General features: G+C 46.1%; 1 protein-coding gene across 25 annotated transcripts in view; it reads left to right on the plus strand.

Moving 5' to 3' along the window:
- The window catches only part of SDK2 (sidekick cell adhesion molecule 2), a 1,552,195-nt gene that overhangs the window by 1,382,867 nt on the left and 150,749 nt on the right, over positions 1-18,579 (plus strand). For 24 of the 25 annotated variants that reach the window (XM_068263131.1, XM_068263129.1, XM_068263132.1 and 21 more), the window contains one exon: positions 9,487-9,627. In XM_068263131.1, the coding sequence (XP_068119232.1) occupies positions 9,487-9,627 (141 nt within the window). Of the gene's footprint in view, positions 1-9,486; positions 9,628-9,822; positions 10,102-18,579 lie in introns of those variants that run through there. The other variant, XM_068263146.1, reaches the window with a different exon arrangement.

An 18,579-nucleotide genomic window follows, 5' to 3' on the forward strand; every position in this document is an offset into this window, starting at 1 on the left:
CAGCCCCCATGAATCACAAACATTTGCCTGTTCTTTTAAAACAGGGTGGGTAAAAAATTATGTTACCTATCTATTCTAATTAACATAACTAATGTAGCTTAATGACAGTATGTTTGTTTAGGCTGAAGTTCCCCTTTAACAGTTGTGCCATACTCCTTCCATTTCTGAATGATCGCTTGAACAGTGCTCCGTGGGATGTTCAAGGCTTTGGAAATCTTTTTGTAGCCTAAGCCTGCTCTAAATTTCTCAATAACTTTATCCCTGACCTGTCTGGTGTGTTCTTTGGACTTCACTGTGTTGTTGCTCCCAATATTCTCTTAGACAACCTCTGAGGCCCTCACAGAGCAGCTGTATTTGTACTGACATTAGATTACACACAGGTGCACTCTATTTAGTCATTAGCACTCATCAGGCAATATCTATGGGCAATTGACTGCACTCAGATCAAAGGGGCTGAATAATTACGCACACCCCACTTTGCAGTTATTGATTTGTAAAAAATGTATGGAATGATGTATGATTTTCGTTCCACTTCTCACGTGTACACCACTTTGTATTGGTCTTTCACGTGGAATTCCAATAAAATGGATTCATGTTTGTGGCAGTAATGTGACAAAATGTGGAAAACTTCAAGGGGGCCGAATACTTTTGCAAGCCACTGTACTTGTGTCTATGAAGAGCACTCGGCACTCATACATTAGGTGTCAATTGGTCTCCTGCCTCTTATGTTAAACACAACTAAATGTATAGATAAAAGATGCACTGTCCTATGTGAGAGGTCCTGGCTAATCCCCCCAGTAGATTATAAACAATCAGTCACATGCTCTGGGGTGTCGCTATTCACACCATAGATCAGTTCAGTGCTATAAAAATGTGAAAAACATTCCACATGGCTGGTGGAGTGATGTTCAAGTATCAAGAGTATGGTGTAAATACACTCATTATCCTGGAAAGAACATATAAACTGCTACATAGTAGTGCATAGCCAATAGGATGCTCTCACAGAAGGTATAGATGCTGGGGTAAAGGCTAGAGTGATATATACATTATATACAGTGCTGGTGTCCTTGGACTAGGACTAGTTTCACTCTATAACAGAGCTTCCTCAGTAAATGAGACACACAGTGTATTAAAAATAACAAAGATAGCATCCCCCCACCATAGCAACCCCCAGCAAATAGCCCAAGATATATCACTTGAGGACAATAGTGTATTTACACCATAGGCCTACTGCACACCAAAAACCGCTAGCAGATCCGCAAAACACTAGCGATTTTTGAAGCGTTTTTTTCTTATTATGAAGCGTTTTGCGGTTTTGTGTAGTGTTTTTTTGTGTAGCAGATTACGTATATTGTTACAATAAAGCTGTTACTGAACAGCTACTCTAACAAAAACGTCTGGAAACCCGCTCTGATCTGGCATTTTATCAAGCGTTTTGCGTTTTTCCTATACTTAGCATTCTAGGCAGAAACGCCTCCGAAATCCAAAAAATGCAGCAGCCCGGGAGTATGCGTTTCTGCAAAATGCCTCCCGCTCTGGTGTGCACCAGCCCATTGAAATACATTACCCAAGCGCAGTGATGGCTAACCTTGGCACTCCAGCTGTGACAAAACGACAAATCCCATCATGCTTCTGTCTCCCCAAGTTATGCTTAGAGCTGTCAGAGTATTGCAATGCCTCATGGGACTTGTAGTTCTACCACAGCTGGAGTGCCAAGGTTAGCCATCACTGCCCTAGCGTTTCCTCAGCCGCAAGCGTCCCTAAGAACGTGACAAACCCCGCTCGGTGTGCACTAGGCCATACTCTTGATACTTGAACATCACTCCACCAGCCATGTGGAATGTTTTTCACATTTTTATAGCACTGAACTGATCTATGGGGTGAATAGCGACACCCCAGAGCATGTGACTGATTGTTTATCAGCTACTGGGGGGTATTAGCCAGGACGCTCACCTAGGACAATGCATCTTTTATCTATACATTTAGTTGTGTTTGTTATAAGAGGCAGGAGACCAATTGACACCTAATGTATGAGTGCCGAGTGCGCTCCATAGACACAAGTACATTGTGAGACCTATTGGTCACTGGTGTAGAGACACACTATACCCAGCTGATGAATAAGTGACTTCACCGAGCCACTATCTGTACATTCAGGTCAGGTCCCCTCTGGGACATTGTGAGCTGCAGAACTTCTAAGGAGAAATGTTCATTTAATTATCCTTTAAGTCTGGCATGCTTTCCATGCTGAGCAAAGCTTTCACAGTGTCTCCGATCAGGACTCGGGGTTCCCTTCCGTGCGTTTCCAGAAATGAGACCGCACAGATTACAGTACAGCCAGACTGAAGTCTAATGGCCTTTTCACGTACGTGTAATTGTTCTGATAAGTGCTGCAGATATCGCCTATGGAGCGCTCTCTGACATTGAACTACTGATTGCACAGCTAAGTAATGGCGTCGCCATCTAGAGGCCAGAGGCAGCAGCGGTGTGTGATGGGTAAACTAACACCACATTGGCTACTGTGATAGGCTGGGGGACTCAGGGGCATCCCTAGAAACGGGGCCCCATAGAAAAATGTTGTTTTGGCCCCCCACAAACAAAAACAATACGGCACTTTTGTACCCCTCCCACACACATCATTTTTGGGTAGCCAGAGGTGCACCCCAGAATTAGGCAACCCTCCAGTATTGGTATCCAGAGGTGCCCCCCAGTATTAGCCCTCCAGTATAGGTAGCCAGAGGTACCCCCCAGTATTAGCCCCCCAGTATAGGTAGCCAGAGGTACCCCCAATATGAGTAGTCAGAGGGGTCTCCAATAATAGATAACACCCCAGTATAGGTAGCCATAGGGGTCCCCAATATAGAGAACTACTCTCTTCTGCTCTACTCACATTACTCTGCACCTCAGGTAGCCCACTGAAGACCCTATTACGGGCACCAACCATTGCAACTGCCCCCCCCCCCCTCCCTTTGCTACTGGCCCCATAGCAGCGGCTATGGCTGCTATGGTAATTCCCTACACCACTGCTGGGGGTAGTTAATAAGGGCTTGAATTCAGTTGAGACACTACTGCAGCCAAAGATCAGCAGGGCTGCCAGGCAACTGGTATTGTTTAAGAGAAAAAAAATTGGCTGCCACCACATACCTCTCGCTTCAGGTGTAGTGCCGCAAGGCAAGAATGCTAACCACTATGCCACAGTGCTGCCCAAGATACTAACGGCTGCACTGAAATCTTACCGCAGGGCTGGCGATCACAAGATCATTCAGCTCGATGCTGTGCAAATAGAACTATCAATCGGTGACAGACTTTAATAAAAAGGAGGCCTCCTTCAGCCTTGCTGCATATCTTGCATCAGGAACTCCGCAGAGAGAACGCCCCCTCCCTGCCGCCCATCCTGCGGCCTAAGTATAGATGTGTAACTTATTTTATTATTTTATTATATTACAACAATAGCTCAAATGTTTTTGGGAGAGGGATGGTCAGGACAATAAATGATATAAAGACAAACCACAATGAATAGTAATATCAAATCTCATGCCTCCCGCCAACGAAGTGAAAATACTGAATAAAAATTGAAGAGAGTTGGCTCTTGGGTGCATGAAAAATTACAAAAACTTTATTAATGAAATCACACAACACTATCATATAGAACACTATCATATAGCAAAATCTAGAAAAAATCTAAAAATAGATAAAAAATCCCTCCGGTGAAACACTTCCTAGTGAGAATTAATGAGGCTGCAGTCCTCAATAATAACCCCCACAGAAAAAGGAGTCCAACTTTAAGATAGACAGGCCAAATACAGTGCAGCAATGATCAGAACGGTGTATGTAACAAGTTCCAGATCCATAGATATGAATGATGTCATCCAATTATTGTATGGCTTTATATTAGGAAATTTCAGCTCTGTGATATTAATAGGCCAAGCATTGATGATCCTGAAATCCTGGTTAGTAGAATGTAAACACAAGCATTTCTATGTTCCAAAGTTCCCCCAATCGCAGGGAGCGCATCAACAGGTATGAATTTGCTGTGCAGTCAGCCATGCAAGTCCTGGATGTGAAGCATGGCAAAGGAATAACATCACAGTTGAATCACAGACATGTATCAAAGACAGTTCATGCATGTATCAGCAAGCCATGACAGGTGCAGTGTAGACATAACATATTAGAGTCCAGGATATCCCCCAATCGCAGGGAAGCAAAAAAGCAGATGATGTGATATGCAATAAGCCAGGCAGATGTTAATGCAGAGCATGATAAATGGATGAATGCTTAGTGGATCAATGTCCATTCAAGCATGGGTCAACAGTCCATAGTTACCATCTTAGTATCCGAATGGTGATACTGCACTGAGGTCCGGTGGCTCCTGTAGGTGTACTCCAGAAAGGATTGAAGATGGATTAGAGGCTGTCAGGAAGGCCTGACATGTTTCGCCGCCTCTCGCGGCTTTTTCAAAGGCGGACAGCCGTACATATCAAAATGCACGCCATAATGGCGTCTATATCTGCCGCCGCGTGTGTCAAAGACCCGCCCACCCCCGCCCACGCACCCGCCCACGTCCACCAATGAGCCAAGGGACGCGCCGAGCGACGACACGTCGCAAGGCACGCCCCCCAGCACAGAGCGAGGACGTGCAGGATCCACCCGCTGACACGCAAATGCGTATCAAACGCCGACCAGGAAGCGCGCAGCGCGACCCGGGAGGCATACAGAGGGTGGGGCCCAGAGCGGGGCGAGGGCGGGGAGAGGCGGGACAGAGACCTCGAACGCAGCCAAATACACATGAACCAAAATCACTGTATTGACAGGTTGACCAATGGTCACGCAAAACCATGTGTTAGAACTACTCAACTAAATGGATCCGACCTGTAAAAATAAGCACATATCTAGCTGTATAACACAGGAGCCTCGGACAGCCCCTGTATGAACTACAGCAGTGCCAACAACAAAAAATCATAATATGTAAAGTCAGGGCGGGAGGAGCAACGGTCCACAGGAACAATATTAATGATATAGCACACTAGGGCCAATCACTGGGGGGCCCAAAGTGTGCCTTTAAGCCCTTCATGCTGCAGTGGGGAAAGAACTCAAAAAGTGCCGACAAACAGGAGTGGACAGAGACTGCCCAAATAAAGGCAGGGGGAAGCAGCACCTCAGAGCTGAAAATAAACCAGCCTAGTATGATAAAAACACCCGATAATTAATACTATCATTCAAACCCTTAGGTTCAGTTGCCTTTAGATTGAAAATCCATCTGGATTCAAGTTGTAACAGTTTTTTGTCTATATCACCCCCCCTTGGGTGGGCGTGTACACGATCCAGACCCACAAAGGTGATAAAGCTAGGATTACCCCTATGCTCAAGATGTACATGTCTGGCAATAGGAGACTTAAAGTTGCAGGTAGTGACGTCACCAACATGGTCCTTTATTCTTTCTTTAAAAGCTCTTGCTGTCTTGCCAATGTAGAAGCTTCCACATCTGCAATACAGAAGATAAATCACACCTACTGTGTTGCAGTTCACAAAATGTTGCAACCACCAATTACGGCCATTTGGTAGCACCACCGACCTGCCAACTGAGAGGAAGCGACAATATACACATCCCCCACATGTGTAAGTCCCGGTTACCGTACAATGTTTGCCCGACCCACCCCTGCCCCAAAAATGGCTAGAGGTGAGCATATTCCTTAGTGTTTGGCTACGTCTATAGGTGACTTGTGGGGTGGAGGATACAAACCCCCCAAGATTTCTATCGGATGTCAGGATGTGCCAGTGCCGGCGGAGAACTCCCTCCACCTCCTTCCTCTGCTCGTTGTATCGCGTAATCAAGCGTGTTATACTGTTGGTATCAGTTTCTTTAGTCTTTTTGATCAACAAATCGGAGCGATTGGCTTCCTTAGCACGCTTATATGCCTTTTTGAGCCATCTATCCTTATAGCCACGCTCCCTAAATCGAGAGCGTAATAATTTGGCTTCTTTTTCAAAAATTTGATCATCAGTACAGTTCCGACGCAGCCTCAAATATTGCCCCGTTGGTATTCCTCGTATCGTGTGTATTGGATGGGCACTATTAGCATGCAAATATGAATTCGATGCCGTTGGTTTGCGGAACAGTTGTGTGGAAAGGAATCCCTCCGCACTGGCCTCAATCCTCACATCCAAGAAAGAAATGGAGTGTGGGTCGCATTCCATAGTAAACTTTAAATTCCAATCATTCTGATTTAGAGTCAATATAAACTCATCCAATAGAGTCTTACCACCTGTCCAGAACATGACCACGTCGTCGATGTACCTGTGCCACGAAACAATGTGGCATAGGTACTCGACGAGGGTGTCATCCCCGAACAGGTGTCGCTCCCAATCCCCCAAGTACAGGTTGGCAAGCGACGGGGCACATGTCGTCCCCATCGCCGCTCCCTGCACCTGGAGGTAATGGGTGTCGTCAAACATAAAGACATTATTCTGTAAAATGAAGGATAATAGGTCCAGAAGAAACTGATTATGTGGGAACTCATTGATCTCCATCTCTGACAAAAATTTGCCCACTGATTCAACTCCCCTTCGTTGCGGGATGCTGGAATAGAGGGCCTCCACATCCAGGGTCACCAGAAGTGCTCCCACCGGCAACTGCAACCCCTCTAAAATGCCCAAGAGGTGCAGTGTGTCTCGCACAAAGGAAGGCAGCCGGTGAACATGGGGTTGTAAATGTTTGTCTACATATACGCTAACCTTCTCAGTTAGAGAACCATTGCCCGATACAATGGGTCGACCCGGAGGCTTTGACAGGTTTTTGTGTATCTTAGGTAAAGCGTAGAAGGTTGGCACCACCGGGTGCTCCACCTTTAAAGTGGACCCCACTTCAGCTGTAATGATCCCTTTCCCTATGGCATCATCAATGATGTCAAACAGTGCCCGCTGGTTACTGATGACCCTGGATGCGGAGACCCTCCGGTACCATTCCCTGTTGCTTAAAATTCTCTGACACATATAAACATACTGTTCCGTATTCATAACCACCACGTTCCCTCCTTTGTCCGAGGGCTTGATTACAATATCTTTCTTCACACGTAACTCGGAAACAGCCGAGATTTCACTTTCTGAAAGATTGGTGGCCTGACTTTTTTCAATCCATAATTTCTGGATATCTTTTTCTACTAGAGAGATAAATGTGTGTACACTCGGACACAGAGTGGATGGGGGGAACGTGGTGGACCTGGGACGGAACTGCCTGTTAATTCGTTCACTCGCCATATTACTAGGTGCAGAAAAACCAAAAAGGTCCTCATCCTCTGTTGCAACATTTTCCTCACTTAATTTGACCAGGTCCATCAGGGCACGATAATCACGATTGGACCAATCCTTCCAATCGTTGATTGCTCCTCCTAATGGGGACTCACTTTTCTTTTTGTGAAGTGTTTTCAAAGTAAGTTTCCTCCCAAAAAGGTGTAAATCTTTGACAAATTCAAAACGATCTAAATTACTAGTGGGACAGAAGCCAAGGCCCTTCGCCAGAAGGTCATTAACACCCTGTGATAGATCATGACCTGATATGTTCACAACTTGTAAATTAGCATGGTTGTTATGCTGGGTCGTGTGTTGAGGGGTCGTGGACTTTAGATGGTCGGTTCCTCGTCCTCCCCTAAAAAAACCGCAGAGGAGGACTGAGAGTCCGAACCACCACATGCTCCTAAAACAGATTCACTAATTTCTTCCTGGGAATCACTGGCACTAGTTGTAAGATATTTATTAATGGGACCAGTTTTGGATTTGCTTTTATCTATAATCCTATCTTTATCTTTCTTTTTTTCTTTCTCTTTCTCTTTCTTGCTGTTCCTAGGTTTAATTGATTTAGAGATATTGCCTCCCGTAACGGACCTGGTCACCGGCCTCTTGGGGGCATGTGAGCTCTGTCCACTAGAGGACACTGAGGCTTCACTCCCCCCGCCCACAGATGAATCAGATTCCCCTCTCGTTTCAGAATCAGCCCCAGCCTCAGCAGGTGGATTATGCGGTGGATTTTTAGGAAGGTTTTTAGTATAGGTTTTCAGTATAGGTAGCCAGAGGTACCCCCCAGTATTAGCCCCCCAGTATAGGTAGCCAGAGGTACCCCCAATATGAGTAGTCAGAGGGGTCTCCAATAATAGATAACACCCCAGTATAGGTAGCCATAGGGGTCCCCAATATAGAGAACTACTCTCTTCTGCTCTACTCACATTACTCTGCACCTCAGGTAGCCCACTGAAGACCCTATTACGGGCACCAACCATTGCAACTGCCCCCCCCCCTCCCTTTGCTACTGGCCCCATAGCAGCGGCTATGGCTGCTATGGTAATTCCCTACACCACTGCTGGGGGTAGTTAATAAGGGCTTGAATTCAGTTGAGACACTACTGCAGCCAAAGATCAGCAGGGCTGCCAGGCAACTGGTATTGTTTAAGAGAAAAAAAATTGGCTGCCACCACATACCTCTCGCTTCAGGTGTAGTGCCGCAAGGCAAGAATGCTAACCACTATGCCACAGTGCTGCCCAAGATACTAACGGCTGCACTGAAATCTTACCGCAGGGCTGGCGATCACAAGATCATTCAGCTCGATGCTGTGCAAATAGAACTATCAATCGGTGACAGACTTTAATAAAAAGGAGGCCTCCTTCAGCCTTGCTGCATATCTTGCATCAGGAACTCCGCAGAGAGAACGCCCCCTCCCTGCCGCCCATCCTGCGGCCTAAGTATAGATGTGTAACCATCCCGAGATTACACACAAAATATGATTGTACAGATGTCGCTTGTTAACAAAGCCTGAGCCGCTCTCTGCATTATCTCCTGCCCGTGTTATTGTCTGCCCGGGTCTCCTCACACTTCCTCTAGCCGAGCGAAACAAGCGGCGCTTATCGCGCGGACGCATCTCGCCTCCAACCAGCGCACTGCTTGTTTGTCACTGTTTCTCCTCCGACGGTGACAAATATACCAGTAAATTTTCATTACCATAATGTAGAGTCTCGCTTTATATTTTGTTCTTTGTCACGGCGCAGACGAGATAAGCAGGTGATGGAATTACCCATACAGCGACGCACGGCAAAAATACATTACCTTAATATTCTCTGAAACGCGGGAATGATGGGGATCATGATGGAAAGCGTGGAGGAAGAGACGCTCTCGAAGTACAGAACAGCTAATCGCATGCTTCTGTGCGTCCATTTTGAGTGGTTGCCTTGGACAACGAAGACTAGCGTAGAGCCCGGCGATACATTCTGTTGCTATGGAGGTGGGAGGAGGGATAACTAAGCGGCACAAAGGGGGCGGGTTGATTAGAGTAAGGACTCCACCGGTTCGGATTTCTCTCTGTCGCATCGAGGGCGTGATCAGGGGCTGCTGTACACACGTTAGATTATCGGCAGACGTGGTCTAGCTTTCTTGGCCGAGAACCATCTATTGCTTTTCACTGAAAGAGTCCTATTCTTGTCATTTATTCTGTCTTCTCCTTTGCAGGGTGACATTACCAGAAGAGCCGCCCAGCGCACCTGTGCAGAATGTCCTCGCCACCGGCCGTACCAACCAGTCCATCCTGGTCCAATGGCAGCCGCCTCCAGAGAGTCATCAAAACGGTGTCCTAAAGGGATACGTCATCAGGTTGGTAAAGAGCCGAGGTTTAATCTCTGTTGGGATCCTTTCTTGGGCATCAGCAAAGGGGTAGCAGGGCCTTCAGAAGACGCAAGACTCGTCAACTGGACTTGTTCTTCTATTCCAGCACTGGTTTCTTCACTATTACTGAGCAGCTTATTCAGTTGTGGGGTGAATAAAATCCCTAGAAAGTTACGTGTACAGGTTCTCCATCTACTCCAGCCTACCGTCCACAGGTGTCGAACTCCGGTCCTTGAGGGCCATATCCATGCCAGTGTTTAGGACAGTCTGAGATGGAGAAATGTGTTCTACTTGAGCAGCCACAACTTTCCTGATTCAGTCTCATCAATTAATCGGAGCTGTGCCAGAAATATGTGAGAACCTCGGACCTGAGGACTGGAGTTCACCATATTCATGATGTAGATGTTAAATGTGGATGCTAGTTCTCTGGCTGATGGTTTGCCTTCTCCTTAAAACGTCTAGGTAAGCAGTATTCGGTGTGGTCCTCAGCCTGGTCACAACCGTATTCCGGTATGAGCATTGTTTGTGGTGTATGTTTGAATCGAACGGTTGGTTCTGGCGGGTCTGGTGTCCATTATCGGGGTTGTACGGCAGCGGTCTTCTGATGTGCCTTAACTGCAGAGATACCCGAGTTAGGATTAAGACACACTATAAGCGCCTTTTAGCCATCACTGCTCTCTGAGAGCTGTTTAAAAAACGCTCCCATTGACTTCCATTAAAATCACGGTAAAATCAAGCAATTTTACCGTGATTTTAATGTAAGTCAATGGGAGCGTTTTTAAGAAGCTCTCAGAGAGCTCTGATGGATAAAAAGTGCTCAGAAAAGCGCTTATAGTCTATGTGATCATCCTTTGCAGCACAGTCAGTGGTCCCTGCTCCTCAGGTGTCCACTGGCTGCAGTATAGTCTTAATCGCCTGCTCCTCAGGTGATCATCCTTTGCAGCACAGTCAGTGGTCCCTGCTCCTCAGGTGTCCACTGGTTGCAGTACAGTCTGAATCACCTGCTTCTCAGGTGATCGTTGGCTGCAGTACTGTCTGAGTCACCCGCTCCTCGGGAGATCTCCTCTTCCTCATTACTGTTGCACCCAACACTATCTCACATTGGTTGTCCTGTGTCTGGCTATACTAGCATTATTGGAGATTCTGCAGATCACCAATAATCAGAAAATCTGTTTTGCTGGCACAAATCGTTACAAGTCTATTCTCACATATAAGCTGAGTATAAGCCGAGGTACCCCCATTTCCCTCAGAATCCAGGAAAAAGTGATTGACTCGTGTATAAGCCCCCTACCCAGTATAGCCCTCTTCACAGTAGCCTGATGTGCCGCCAGTGCAAGTCAGCCCCTCTCCCCATAGCCAGGTGTGCCACAAGGAGGATACTGCTGTGTCTTAAGACGCCACTAGATGGTGTCATAGACCCCATCATTGCACTGCTGACACGTTGCTTGCACGCTCGGCTCCACAAGCCAGGGGACACAGGCAGTCCTGAGCAGCACACTCTACACACCATGCTGCAGGGGATGGGGGACACAGCAGGGAGCCAGCTGACCAGAGCAGGATCACTAGTGCACAATCCTTACACTCCTCTGCCAGTTACAAATCCTGCTCCACCATCTGCTCCACTGACTCGCATATAAGCCAATGGGGTAACTTTTTAGCTCATTTTTTGTGCTGAAAATTTAGGCTTATACGCAAGTATATACAGTATATATAGTTATGTCAGAGCTGTTCATAAATGAGAGACCTTAGACCCCCTAAGTCCACCTTTAAATGAGGATGGTAAGGGAAGGGTGTTGTCTGGTATATTAAAAAATGCTTAATATGTTGTCATCCCAGAGAAGTAATTCTTGAAGCATGAAATAAACTTATTCCCCAAGTTATGTCATTTATTGCAATTTATTTTCAGACACCTATTCCCTCCTCGACTTCAATCTGTTTTTTAAGTGAAGCTGAAGTGGTCTTAAAATTGATTAACTAAACATGCCCCCGGGGAGCTTGTTAATGGGTTTCTCAAATTGCCTTACGTGTGTGTAAATAATGGCTTCTGCACTGCCAGTTAGGTGACTCTCCCAGAGTTCTGCTAAGGAGCAGTTTATTATCAACCTAAAAGCTAAACCCAACTGCTCACATGTATCCACACTTATCCTTCACTTTCATGCAGTACTAAAGGTGGCAGGTGTTCTGTGCTTGGGAGGCGTCACTGGCTGGGCGTGGACAGGAAGGGGGTGGTTTAGCTTCCAGGTCAAAGCTGAACTTCCTGCTTATGGGGCCAATCACCTGGTGATTTTCAGTGTAGCGCTGGAGCTATGAGAGACTTTGCCTGCAGAGATAATGATTCTGAGCAATGTTTGTCATTAAATGGTTATCTCTGCCTCTACAGCCTCATGCATATGCTTGATCAAAATCAGCTGAGACGGCAGAAAATGATCACCTCAGCTGATAATCAGGTGTGTGTGTAGAGGCGCCCAGCCACCTGGCAGATGAACCCATCCCAGACAATGGCCGATTCCATTGTTTTTGCTACTCCCCTGCCTGCTGCGTGACGTCACGCAAGTGCTGCATCATCGTCCCTCCACCTCCCGGGAAATAGCAACACAACGTGTCATCAGCTATAAAGCTGATACGTATCTGTGCAGCTGGGCCCAGCGAAGTTGTCCAAGGGGATTGGGTTCCGATCCCTGACGGGTGACATCCATCTAAGGTGTATAAGCACCTTTACTTCCCTGAATGTTTGTTGTAGATGGTCGCAGCAAGGTCAAGCGGTGAGTCAGTGCCGTCAGGACTCATAACTCTTCACTATGGCAGTCAACAGTGATCAGTGAAAGCCATCCCTAGCTTCTGTTTGCAAAAGTGTTCCTGGATTGGTGTACACTTAATGAAATAAGAGGAGGTGTGTGGAGTCCGAACACCCTAAAGAGAAACAAATGACACAGAGACAATGGGAGCTCAGATAGTGTAGTACATTTGTAACTCAGATGTGGTGTTGAGAAAAAACAAATACTGCTCATAAAGGTGGGTTGCAATGAGGGCAACCAACCATTTGAGGCAGGTGGAGACAATAAACCCGACTCCACTCGGGGTGTCCCAACAGGACTGGATGTGGTCACTCTCTTGAGCAAAAAGACCCAACTGAGTATCACAATGGCGTCCACCATTTGTAATCAGAGGGAGCACCTCAACTCGGGGTGGGTGGGTGGGTGGGTGGGTGGGGGGGGGTAACAAACGCACAGCAGGGGTAAAGAGGCTCCCAGATAGAATAAAATTAGGTTAAAAACCAATAAAATATAAATCAATGAGGTGGCTTACCTCAAGAACTATAGTCACATACCACAAACAAGGTTTATTATACATACAACACGTTTCGCTGGTGCAAACCCGCTTCCTCTGGCCAATAAGTGCCAGAGTAGTAGTAGCCAATAGTATCCAGCGCCTCTATTTATATTTTGGTTGTATTTATATTTTTATTGGTTTTTAACCTAATTTAACCAACCTGGGCGCCTCATTACTCCTGCTGTGACTTTACGAAATCAGATAGCGTGTAAGCTCCTTCAGCAGACAGAGGCGTATGGAATTATTATTATTATTGGTACTTTGTTTGCAGTGGATCAGTGCTGTATAGACAGAAGCGTGTATCATAAATCCAGGCACAGCTCATGCTTACAGCACAAACATCCAACAATGCAGAGCTATAAACACAAGTACCGCTAATGCAAAGCACAGAAAGAACATCGAACAATACAACTGCATGTTGTTTTGGTGAAACTGCACAACAAACAATAAGGAGGTGTCCTTGCCCTTCCATTCCAAAGGCAGCGGTGGGCTCGGTGGCTGCGCTATGTCAGACGTCACCGCTACGTATAATGTAATATAAATATGAATAACATTTCCATCACACAATAGAATTCTTCCCAGCAAACCGTCTGGCTCTGTACCGCAGTCTCCGCCGGCTGCCTTCTCCCGCCCTGCATGTAACCATTCCTGGTTGCATCACAGGTTATAACCCACGGAACACTAAACCTATCCTGATTAATATGCGTAATGTCACATGTACAGGTCTGTTACATTGTGAGAGTGCCGCGGCTGTGAGCAGGAATAAGATTAGGCGACGCACAGAGGTCTGTGGCAGCTCGGGGGTGTTGGAGACCCCGGGGTGGGAGGATTACCAGGAGAGGGGTAGAGGATGGATTAGCGGATGATAGAATAATCATGGGGGGAGGTCTCATGAGAGCACTTCAGTTATGTCGCCATGGGACCGGCCCGGTAAAAGTGTGATGTGAATAATTATGAGGTGTTACAGAACATAATAATAGCAAATGACATGTGGGGTCATATAGGAGAGTGTTTAATAACTTATATAGGCACACGTGTGGATTATCAACATGGAAGAAGAAGTATACAGTGTAATTAGGCACAGTACCACTTCCTGTGTAGTACTGCGAGTTACAGAGTACCCAGCAAGCTCAAGGTGAACCACAACTCCCAGGAGTGTGTAAGGGGCTAAGAGACCGGAAAGCCCTCCTACTAAGATGATGTGAAAAACATACGTTTGCCTTCTTAAACGGAAGGTATTGACAAATATTCAGGTTGGAGTGAGCGCTGAGATGTCTCCCACAATGCATCACTGCTGAATATGCAAATCATCTGTAGTACTGCAGGAGCTGAGCAGGGCACCCCAAACCACTAAGTTTCACCGACTCTGATCACTGCTACTGCCTACTGAGCGCACCCTAGTGGCTGAAACTCAAGTGCTGTGAGTTCTCCAGGAAATATTTGTCTTGTCTAGTGAGTACCACCCGTTTCCACTCATTCATAGACTGTGACCCTATCTTGGATTCAATCTTTCTACGGACATACTTATCCATTACCTTTTACAGCACCCATTGTGTCCACTACACTCCCATCTACACCATAAACCAACCTCACCGCACTCTTATCTACCCTATGGACCAACCCCACCACACTCCCATCCACCACATGGACCAAGCCCACTACACTCCCATCCACTCCATGAACCAACCCCACCACACTCCCATCCCCCCCATGGACCAACCCTAAACACTTCCATTCACCCCATGAAACAATGGTACCACACTCCCATCCACACCATGGACCAACAGCACCACACTTCTTTCCGCTCCAAGAACCAACCCTTCCACTCCAAGAACCAACCCTACCACTCTCCCTTCCACTCCAAGAACCAACCCTACCACTCTCCCTTCCTCTCCAAGAACCAACCCTTCCACTGTCCCATCCACTCCAAGAACCAATCCCACCACACTTCCATCCACCCCATGAAACTACGGTACCACACTCCCATCCACACCATGGACCAACAGCACCACACTTCTTTCCGCTCCAAGAACCAACCCTTCCACTCCAAGAACCAACCCTACCACTCTCCCTTCCACACCATGGACCAACAGCACCACAATCCCACCTACTCCGTGGACCAACCCCACCACAGTCCCACCAACCACATGAACCAACCAAACCACACTCCTTTCCGCTCCAAGAACCAACCCTACCACTCTCCCATCCACTCCATGAACCAATCCCACCAAACTCCCATCCACTCTGTGAACCCCCCACATTGAACCCATTGCACTCCCACCTACCCTTTTCAGTAACCCTATGCAACTCTCACCTACTTATAGGTTAGACTTTATTGCATAGAAAAACTTTATTCCACATCCAATCAACCAATGGAAAGACCCAACCCCATGACTAGAATCCATAAACTAGCTTCTATCCCTCACCCGCTGACTGACTTCTTCTCTAATCCAGACCACAAAACTAGCAGCAGGTAACTTATTCTGAGACATTTCCTCTGTTTTCTCTGTTATGTGTGTTGAGCATTGCATTGTGTGCAGCATTCTCTGTTCTGCCCATGAGTTTAGAGGGATGGAGATTATGCAACCTTTACTGTGCTGTATTGGGGATGACCACCAGTGATTGTTATGCCATGTCTGGCGTCAGCAGTCGGCCGGGTGTGCCAGTAGCATGAGCAGCTCTCTGTATAGTTCCACTGCTGTCAATGACATTTACAGATAGTGTTGGGACTAAATTGGTGACGAGGCCCAGCAATACACCCAGCATTAGCCTGGTTTTATGTACTGTCCTGTCGCTACATCAGATGATCTGACTCCAGCAGCACCGCCATGCAAATGTTAGCCTAAGGGGGAGAGGAGCGGGGATTAGCCAGATAAAGGAGGATTGCTGGGGAAAGAAACACTGTATTGAACAGGAGGAAAGATTAGCGAGGGGCTGGGATAACGAATCTGGCTGTATAGAAATCGACTGAGAGAATTATATGTAAGAACCAGCGTGAGCAAAACACAGCGATGTCCACGCTCTAAAGAGAGACAGTCACTGAAGCAAAGGGAATACACCGTTTCTTATCCGTGCAGGGCTGGGCGTAATCCCTGGACACATGCTAGACTCTTCTGATCATCTGAAGGGAAACTCCAGCATCAGTTCAGCTGTGGCATGAAGGAAGACTGTAATCTGGCATTGTTATTCCTTCCATGAGACATCGTCCCCCTACCCCTCTCTATCAGTGTTGCCAACTCATCCCTTTAATTACTGACACATATGAATTATACAGGTTTTGTGGCTAAGTAGATGCAGTTAAAGCACTGATTATGTGTAAGTAGCCCCAGAACCTGTATACCTTAGATGTGTCAGTAATTAAAGGGATGAGTTGGCAACACTGCTCTCTATACAACAGAATAGGCTCTGCTGACCGGTACGGGATGCTCACAGGTGGCAGCTGAATCTCACCACTTCTCACCCTTTATATGTCTTACACCTTCTAAAACGTTTTTGCAGGGAAAGGCACTCGCTTGTGGCCAGTTATGTTACATTCTTATTATTTAGTGTTTATATAGCGCCAACATCTTCCGCAGGGATGTACATAGTCATGTCACTAACTGTCCCTCTGAGGGGCTCACAATCTAATCCCTACCATAGTCCTATATGTATATATATGTATCGTGTAGTGTATGTATCATAGTCTAGAGCCAATTTAGGGGGAAGCCAATTAACTTATCTGTATGTTTTTGGAATGTTGGAGGAAAACTGAGTGCCTGGAGGAAAATACATACAGACACAGGGAAAACATACAAACTCCATGCAGATAGTGCCTTGGGATTCAACCCGGGACCTGGCACTGCAAGGCGAGAGTGCTAACCACCACCTCACCGACAGCGCTGTATCATAACATGAGTGCCGGGCAGGGGTGACAGCTCTTGTTCTGACAGGTACCTGATGGGTGCTCTTAGTTTATGGACACTTCTCTGGAACTCCTGCCAGCAACCATGCTATCCATCAGGGCTGTACTTGTTATATGGATAGACATGATGGCTGTACTTGTTATATGGGAGACATGATGGCTGTACTTGTTATATGGGAGACATGATGGCTGTACTTGTTATATGGGAGACATGATGGCTGTACTTGTTATATGGGAGACATGATGGCTGTACTTGTTATATGGATAGACATGATGGCTGTACTTGTTATATGTGGAGACATGATGGCTGTACTTGTTATATGGATAGACATGATGGCTGTACTTGTTATATGTGGAGACATAATGGCTGTACTTGTTATATGGATAGACATGATGGCTGTACTTGTTATATGGGAGACATGATGGCTGTACTTGTTATATGGGAGACATGATGGCTGTACTTGTTATATGGGAGACATGATGGCTGTACTTGTTATATGGGAGACATGATGGCTGTACTTGTTATATGGGAGACATGATGGCTGTACTTGTTATATGGATAGACATGATGGCTGTACTTGTTATATGGATAGACATGATGGCTGTACTTGTTATATGGGAGACATGATGGCTGTACTTGTTATATGGGAGACATGATGGCTGTACTTGTTATATGGGAGACATGATGGCTGTACTTGTTATATGGGAGACATGATGGCTGTACTTGTTATATGTGGAGACATGATGGCTGTACTTGTTATATGGATAGACATGATGGCTGTACTTGTTATATGGATAGACATGATGGCTGTACTTGTTATATTATTATTACCGTATTTATTTATAAAGCGCCAACATATTCCGTGGCGCTGTACAATGTAAGAAAACAAACATGGGATACATAATGATACAGACAATGATATACATGAAATATGAACACTGATACAAGATACAGCACTGCTGATTACAATTTGATTTAACATGATGACTAAAATGTATAAATCTCAGAGTGCAAGCAATTAAATTAATAACAGTCCATGACACAAGAGGGTGAGAGCCCTGACCTTGCGAGCTTACAATCTAAAGGAATGGGGTGGAAACAACAGGTGGGGAAGTATACAGTATATGTACAGGGAGTGCGTAATTAGGTTATTTAGTGGGTGCATGGCCTAAGCTAGAGAATATGCTTGTCGGAAAAGGTGGGTTTTGAGGGAGCGTTTAAAGATTTCAAAGGTGGGAGAGTGGCGGATGTGTTGTGGAAGGGCATTCCAGAGGAGGGGTGAGGCACGTGAGAAGTCTTGTACACGTGAATGTGAGGAGGTAATTGTAGAAGAGGATAGAAGAAGCTCGTGTGCAGATCTGAGGTTGCGATTGGGTTTGGTATCTGGAGACTAGTGAGGAGATGTACCGGGGAGAGAGATTGTGGAGAGCTTTGTAGGTTAGGGTTAAGAGTTTGAACTGAATCCTCTGGTTAATTGGTAGCCAGTGAAGAGCTTGACAGAGAGGAGCAGCAGAGGAAGAGCGAGAGGAGAGATGAATGAGCCGAGCAGCAGAGTTCAGTACAGAATTGAGCGGTGCTAGTCTGTTAGTTGGAAGTCCACCAAGCAATATATTGCAATAGTCCAATCGAGATCTAATAAGAGCATGTACTAACATTTTGGTTGTATCATGGGAGAGAAAATGTCTATTATATAGTGGATATGATGGCT

The sequence above is a fragment of the Hyperolius riggenbachi genome, chromosome 12, assembly GCF_040937935.1.
Source record: "Hyperolius riggenbachi isolate aHypRig1 chromosome 12, aHypRig1.pri, whole genome shotgun sequence".
In the NCBI taxonomy this organism is placed as follows: Eukaryota; Metazoa; Chordata; class Amphibia; order Anura; family Hyperoliidae; genus Hyperolius; species Hyperolius riggenbachi.